Genomic DNA, 7970 nt, shown 5'->3' on the forward strand with positions numbered 1-7970 from the left:
TTCATGTGTGCAACACTCCCTTCACTTACATTGTAATCCCTCCATAACTTCATAGACAGTCTTTGAGAGTTGATATGGTTAAAAAAAAATTTCAGACTATTGGGAGTGATATTTTCTTCTCCCATTATCTCATTTCTCTTCCAACTTGTCTTCACTAATTTTATTCCTGTAAAACCATTTAGAACAACTTTGACTGGACTTTTAAAATTATGTTTTATCTCTTTTCCACATGCGCTTCCCAACAGACCCATAGAACAGAGAAATCACTCTGAAGTCTCTGAGTTCATCCTCCTGGGCCTTTCAAACAAGCCAGAGCAGGAGAGGTTCTTGTTCTTTTTCATGCTTATGTACCTGATCACAGTGCTAGGGAACCTGCTCATCATTCTGGCCATTAGAATTGACACTCGCCTTCATACTCCCATGTACTTCTTCCTGAGCAGCTTGTCCCTGTTTGACATCTGCTTCACATCTACCACCATCCCCAAGATGTTAGTAAATCATATATCTAAGAACAAAGTGATTCCTTACAGCATGTGCCTGACACAAACGTTTTTCTTCAGTTGGTTCATAGGGACAGACAGTGTCCTCCTTGCCTCCATGGCCTATGACCGCTATGTGGCTATCTGTGCCCCACTACACTATACCATGATCATAACTCCAAGGGTCTGTGTGTTTTTAGTAGCAGTGTCCTGGATTTGGACCTGTGTTAATTCCCTTATACACACTACGTCCCTGAACCGACTTTCATTCTGTGGCCACAATGAAATCCACCACTTCTTCTGTGATCTCAGTGCCTTAATAAAGCTGGCCTGCTCAGACACCTTCATCAATGATTTGCTGATCTACACAGTGGGAGGACTGACAGCCATTGTGCCTTTCATTGGCATCCTGCTCTCCTACATTCACATTTTTGTGGCCGTGCTGAGAATCCCATCTGCTGTTGGAAAGAGGAAAGCTTTCTCCACCTGTGGCTCCCACCTCACTGTGGTCTGTCTCTTCTATGGGACAATCATCGGAGTGTACTTCAGCCCCACATCCACCCACACAGCACAAAAGGACACAGCAGTAGCTGTGATGTACACAGTGGTCACTCCCATGCTGAACCCTTTTATCTACAGCCTAAGGAACAATGACGTGAAGGGAGCCCTAAGGCTGCTCCTCACCAGGAAGTCAGGCCTCTACTGTGGCTATGAAACATGGGTTTAGGCACCTGTATTCCAGACAACCACTCCAAAGAATGGATACTCACAGTCAGACTTTCTAAATGTTCAATGAATGAAGTCAATTGCTCATCTTTCTACTTACACCAGTGATAATGTAGTGCACAAGATGCTTTAGAAGGCGTTTTGCTTCTCTTTCTGATTCTACTACTTCCTAGCTGAGCAAATTGATTAATCTTCCTAAGTCACATGTTCCTCATCTAGAAACTGAGAAGGCTACTACTGTGCGGGCACTTTATTGAGCTGAACAAGTTCAGTAAGTCCTGCAGCTTATAGAATGAGAGAGTTGGTCAGAGCATGGAAAGATGAAAGGACTTCCCTAGAGTCACATAGCCAGGATGTGTCAAAGATGGGACTTGAATATGGATCTTCCTAGTTTAGACACTAGTTCTTTAGCCACTACAGTCCACTGCCTTTCTAATAAAATAAGACAACAATAAATTCATACAACCTTGGGAAGACTTATAGGAACTAATGAGGTGTAAATTAAGCTGAACCTGCAGAACAACATGCACACTAACTACAATTATATAAATGGAAAGAAGGAAATAATAAAACTGAATGCTCTGTAATTATAACAATGAAGTTTGGCACAAATGAAGAGTTGAGAAAACGTACCACTGTCTCATTTTTGCGGAAGTGGGAAAACATGGGTGTAGAATATCATATGTACTGTAGAACATATTGAGTTTTGCAAGGCTTTTTTTCTTTTTTTCTTTGTCCAAGAGATGGCTCAGTGGGTAAGAAAAGAGGGAAATATATGCTCAGAAATGAAGGTAAGGTAAAACAAAAGAAAACAACAAAAAATAAAAAGGCAAATAAAATGAAAGAGCTAGACTGGATTCAAGATCTTCTTCAGTTCTGGCATCCTATGATTCCATGAAATAGGTTCATGTATTCCCTTCACAACATAGAATGATAGAATATCCTCATTTGAATTGACTTCAGGGACCATTTAGTCTAACCCTTACTGGAGGAGAAATTTCCTCAGCACATGTAATCAGTCAACAAGCATGTCTTAAACATCTCCAAAGTTCCAGTCACAATACTGGAGATAGACAAAAAGGAGCATATATGCTAAGAGGCACGGTGGATAACATGCTAGACTCGAAATCACAATGACCTGAGTTCCAATGCTTCCTGAGATATTTAGTATCTGTGTGGCCTTGGGCAAGTCACTTAACTGATCTATGCCTCAGTTTCCTCAGCAGTAAGATGAGGGGTGGGAGGATGGCATGCAAGGTCTATTGATCTCTGGAACAATGGTCCTATGATTTTATGAGGGAAATAATATGTATGTATATATGTGCATAAGAGTGTGCTAGCAAACGTTTAACAACCAGCTCTTCAGGGGGGAAAAGTAAGCAAAACATACCTTTAAATTTAGTCTACATTATTAACATTTTCTCCATTACTTTCTTAAGTCTAGATAATTTGAGAATTATTGGACTGCCCAAAAACCATGATTAAAAGAAAAAGCCTAAACATCATATTTCAAGAAATCATAAAGTCAAACTGCCACAATATCCTAGAAGCAAGGAGTAAAACAAAAATTGAAAGAATCCACCAATCAACTCCTGAAAATCCAAAATGAAAATTCCCAGGAATGTTATAGCCAAATTGCAGAGCAACCAGGTCAAAGAGAAAATACTAAAAGTAACCACAAAGAAATGATTTGAATATCCTAGAGCCATAGTCAGAATCACATATTTATGAACTACCAACTTAAAGGAGCAGAGGTCTTGGAATATGACATTTCAGAAGCAAAGAAGCTAGAATTACAACCAAGAAAAACCTACCCAACAAAACTGAGCACAATCTGGGGGGGGGGGGGTGGAATTAACATTTAACAAAATAGAGGAATTTCAAGCATTTTTGTTGAAAAGACCAGAACTGAATAGAAATTTTGGCTTTCAAATACAAGATTCAAGAGAAGTATAAAGAGGTATGTTTACCTCTCAGGTAAGAGCAATCATAAAACCTTTAATAATGTTAATTTGTTTTCATTCCTGTAAAGGAAAATAGTACATGTAACTCCTAAATACTTTATTATTATTAGGGCAGTTAGAAAGAGTCTACATAGACAGATGGCATGGGAGTGAATCTACTATGTTGAGATGATCTCCAAAAAAATGGATAGGTGAGAAATAAAGAGGCATCGGGAGAAGTGAGGGGGGAATGGGGAAAAATATTTCACATAAAAGAGACATGCAAGGAAGAGCTTTTCCTGTAGAGGGGAAAATGGGGCGGGGGATATACTTGAACCTCACTCTTATCTGAATTAGTTCAAAGAGTGAAGACTATATATAAACATTCAGTCGGGTAAAGAAATCTATCTTACCCAACAGGGAAATAGAAGGGGAAAGTGATAAGAGAAAGGAGGTCAATGAAAAAAGAGAAGGCACATTAAGGAAGGCAGTGCCCAGATGCAAAATAAACTTTTGAGAAAAGACAGGGGGAAAAAGAGAGAGAGAAGGATAAACAGAAGAAAATAGAATGGACAGAAATGCACAGTTAGTAATCATAACTGAATGTTAATGGAATGAATTCACCCATAAAACAGAAGCAGATAGCAGAATAGATTAGAAACCAGAATCCAACAATATGTTGTTTATAAGAAACATACTTGAAACAGAGAGCCACATATAGAGTTAAAATCAAGGGCTAGAGCAAAAGCTATTATGCTTCTACAGAAGTATAAAAGGCAGGGGTAGCAATCACTACCTCAGAAAAAGAAAAGGAAAAAATAGATCTAATTGAAAGACATAAACAGGGAAACTACATCTTGCTAAAAGACACCATAGACAACGAAGTAATATCAATATTAAACTTATATGCACCAAGTGGCATAGCATCCAAAATCTTTTTTTTTTCATGTTAGTCATGTTGTAAAGAAGAATTAGAACCAATAGGAGGAACCACAAGAAAGAAGGAAAAAAAGAGCAAATAGTATGCTTCAATCAGCCTTCAGACTCCATAGTTCTTTCTCTGGATATGGATAGCATTTTCCATGATGAGACTTTTGGAGATGTCTTAGATCCTTAGCATCCAAATTTTGAAGGAAAAGTTAAATGAGTTAAAGAGGAAATAAACAGTAAAACTATGTTAGTGGAGTGCCTTAATTTTTTCCCTTTCAAGGCTAGATAAATCTAACCCTAAGATAAAAATGAAAGAAGTTAATGAGATGAATAGAATTTTGGAAAAGTTAGGTATGATAAACCTCTAGAGAAAATTGAATAGGAATAGAAAAGATTATACCTTTTCTCAACTATCCATGGTACCTTCACAAAAATTGAGCATGTATTAGGGCATAAAAACCTAATAAACAAATGAAGAAAAGCATAAATATTAAATGTGCCATTTTCAGATCAAAATGCAATAAAAATTACATTCAACAAAGGGCCATGGAAGGATAGATTTAAAATTAATTGGAAACTAAATAATCTAATCCTAAAAAAGAGTGGGTCAAAGATCAAATCATAGAAATAATCAATAATTTCATTAAAGATAATTATAACAATGAGACAACACAGCAAAAATGTGGCCAAAGCAGTGCTTAAGGGGAAATTTATATCTCCAAATGCTTACACCAATGAAAGAGAGAAAGAGCAGATCAATTAATTGAACATGCAACTAAAAAACTGGAAAGAGAACAAATTAAAAATTGCCAATTAAATGCCAAAAGACAAATCCTAAAAATCAAAGGAGAAAGGAATAAAAGTAAAAGTAAAAAAAACCCCTTGAATAAATAAATTAAACTAGGAGGTTTTATTTTTAAAGGAAAGCAATAAAATAGATAAACCATTGGTTAACTAGATTTTTTTAAAAAAAGAAAAAAACAAATTACCAGTGTCAAAAATGAAAAGGGTAAATACACTACCAATTAAGATGAAATTAGAGCAATTATTAAAGGGTTATTTTGCCCAATTATATGCTAGTAAAACTGACATTCTAATTGAAATGGATGAATATTTTACAAAAATGTGACTTGCCCAGATTAACAGAAGAATACTTAATAGAATACTTAAATAGTATTCTACTTATATTAACAGAATTAACAGATTAACAGAAGAATACTTAAATAATCCTACCTCAGAAAAAGAAATTGAACAAGCTATAAATGAGCTAAAAACAATATCCCCAGGACCAGATGGATTTATAAGTGAATTCTATCAAACAGTTAAGGAACAAGTAATCCCAATGCTATATAAACTATTTGACAAAATAGGTAAAGGAGTCCTACCAAATTTCTTTCATGACACAAATTTGTTTTGGATACCTAAATCAGGGAGAGCAAAAACAGAGAAAGAAAACTACAGGCCAATTTCTCTAATGAATACTGATACAAAAATTTTTATATAAAATACTAACAAAGAGATTACAACAATATATCACAACAATCATACACTAAGATTTATACCAGGAATACAGGGTTTGGTCAATATTAGGAAAACTCTAAGCATAACTGATCATATCAATAACAAAAACAATAAAAATCATACGATTATATCAACAAGTACAGAAAAAAGCTTTTAGCAAAATACAACACCTATTCCTATTAAAAACAGTGAAAAGAACAGGAATAAATTGAACCTTTAATTAAAATGAAAACTAATATCTATCTAAAACCAAGAGTAAGCATAATTTGTAGTGGAAATAAGTTAAAGCCTTTGCAATAAGATGAGGGGTGAAGCAAAGGTGTTATTATTACCACTATTATTCAATATTATATTGGAATGCTAGCTATAGAGATAAGGCAAGAAAAAAATTCAGGGAATAAAAATAGGCAATAATGAAACAGAACTATTACTCTTCGTAGATGATATGATCGTATCATATCATCTTAAAGAATCCCTGAGAATCAACTAAAAAATTAGTTGAAACAATTAACAACTTTAGCAAAGCTATACAATATAAAATAAACCCATATAAATCATTAGCATTTCTATATATTACCAACAAAACCCAGCAGGAAGAGACAGAGAGAGAAATTCTCTTTAAAATAACTGCAGACATAATAAAATTCTTGTGAGTCTACCTGTTGAAGGGGTATGTGGAAAATAGGTACATTAAGGCACTATTGGTAGAGCTGTAAACTGGTCCAACCATTCTGGAGAACAATTTGGAACTATGTTCAAAGGGATATAAAACTGTGCATTCCCTTCGACCAAGCAATACCACTACTAGGTCTATATCTCAAAGAAATCAAAGGGAAAAGGACCAATGTGTACAAAAATATTGATAGCAGCTCTTTTTGTGGTGGCAAAGAATTGGAAATTAAGAAGGTGCCCCTCGGGGAATGGCTGAATAAGCTGTGGTATATGATTGTGATGGAATACTACTGTACCATAAGAAATGACAAAAGGTGTGGTTTCAGAAAAATATAGCAAGACCTATATGAACTGATGCAAAGTGAAGTGAGAAGAACTGGAAAATCATTGTACACTGTAAAAGCAATATTGTAATGATGATCAACTGTGAAAGACTAGCTACTCTAATCAAAGAAAACTCCAAAGGACTCTTTTATGTTCCAATTCCAGAGAGAAAACTAATGAACTCTGAGTGCAGATTGAAACATAATTTTAAACTTACATTTTTTGATTTTTTTTGCAATGTGATTAATATAGAAATGTTTTGCATGACTTCACATTTAAAATTGATCTGTTGCTTGCCTTCTCAATGGGTGAAGGAAGGGCAGGAGGAGAGAGAGAATTTGGAATTCAAATTTTTTAAATGAATGTTAAAAATAAACAAAAATTTATTTACAATGTCAAAAAATTAAAAATAAACAAAGAGGAGCATAGAAGAAACTACCTGTCAAATCTATGGCTAGAGGAAGAGTTCATCACCAAATATGTGATAGAGGAGATCATAGAAGATAATTGTGATTATATGAAATTGAAAAGTTTTTGCACAAATAAAACCATGCAACTTAGATAAGAAACAGAAAATTGGGAGGGGAGAAACTGTAGCAATTCCACTGATAAATGTCTCCTTACCCAGTTAGCATCTCTGCTCTCTCTCTCAACAAAAACTCCTCTCTTCCCTAGAACACCAGTATGATGGTGTAAAAAGTACATGGAAGGCTAGAAAGGTAGGTTGGAGCCAGGTAATAAAGAGATATAAAAGCCAAATGGAGGAGTATATGTTTTAACTTTTTTCTTTTTTTTCCTACAAATAATTTATTTTCATTGATTGTCTAACTCTAGACTTAAGAAAGTGGTGGAAAAAATGTTGATAATACAGATTAAACTTAAAAGTGTGTTGTGCACACATTTTCTCTCCCAAAGATCCTTTTGTTAAGCATTTACCACCATACCCCTGCTTACATGGTATAAATCTGAATTTCATAGCATTAATTTCATACAAAGTCTTAAGAAGCTCTAAGATCTTCTGGTCAAATTGAGGGACAAAACTTCAAATAGCATGACTACATTTTTCAAAATCACAAAATTGCAAGACTGAAATAAGGAGTCAGAACAAACCAAATTGCTAAGCACCTAGCTAAGGAATTATTTTCTAAATATTTGTTTATTTAATTTATGAAATAAAACAAGCACTTTCCATAACATACAGCATAGAAAAAAATGATTGCTTACAAAACTACAAATCTATCATTTAAAATATTTGCTATTCTTTATACATGCTTCTATTTATCAATTCTTTCTATGAATGCAGATAGCATATGTCCTTTATAGTTCATTTGAGTATTTATAATAATCAAAATTACTTAGTCACTCAAAAATGTTC

The 7970-nt window shown here is 34.6% G+C and overlaps 1 protein-coding gene across 1 annotated transcript; it reads left to right on the plus strand.

Annotated features, from left to right (window-relative positions):
- Positions 1-345: 345 nt before the first annotated feature.
- Positions 346-1206, plus strand: LOC110196169 (olfactory receptor 1G1). Its single transcript, XM_020969295.2, has one exon. It carries the CDS (start codon positions 346-348, stop codon positions 1204-1206), a length of 861 nt encoding a protein of 286 aa, XP_020824954.2.
- Positions 1207-7970: the final 6764 nt, after the last annotated feature.

The sequence above is a fragment of the Phascolarctos cinereus genome, unplaced genomic scaffold (genome assembly GCF_003287225.1).
Source record: "Phascolarctos cinereus isolate Bilbo 61053 unplaced genomic scaffold, phaCin_HiC Scaffold_4;HRSCAF=312, whole genome shotgun sequence".
NCBI lineage: Eukaryota > Metazoa > Chordata > Mammalia > Diprotodontia > Phascolarctidae > Phascolarctos > Phascolarctos cinereus.

Bases quoted from the DNA above. Each gene is read 5' to 3' on its own strand.
- LOC110196169 (XM_020969295.2), top strand. From the start codon at position 346: ATGTACCTGATCACAGTGCTAGGGAACCTGCTCATCATTCTGGCCATT.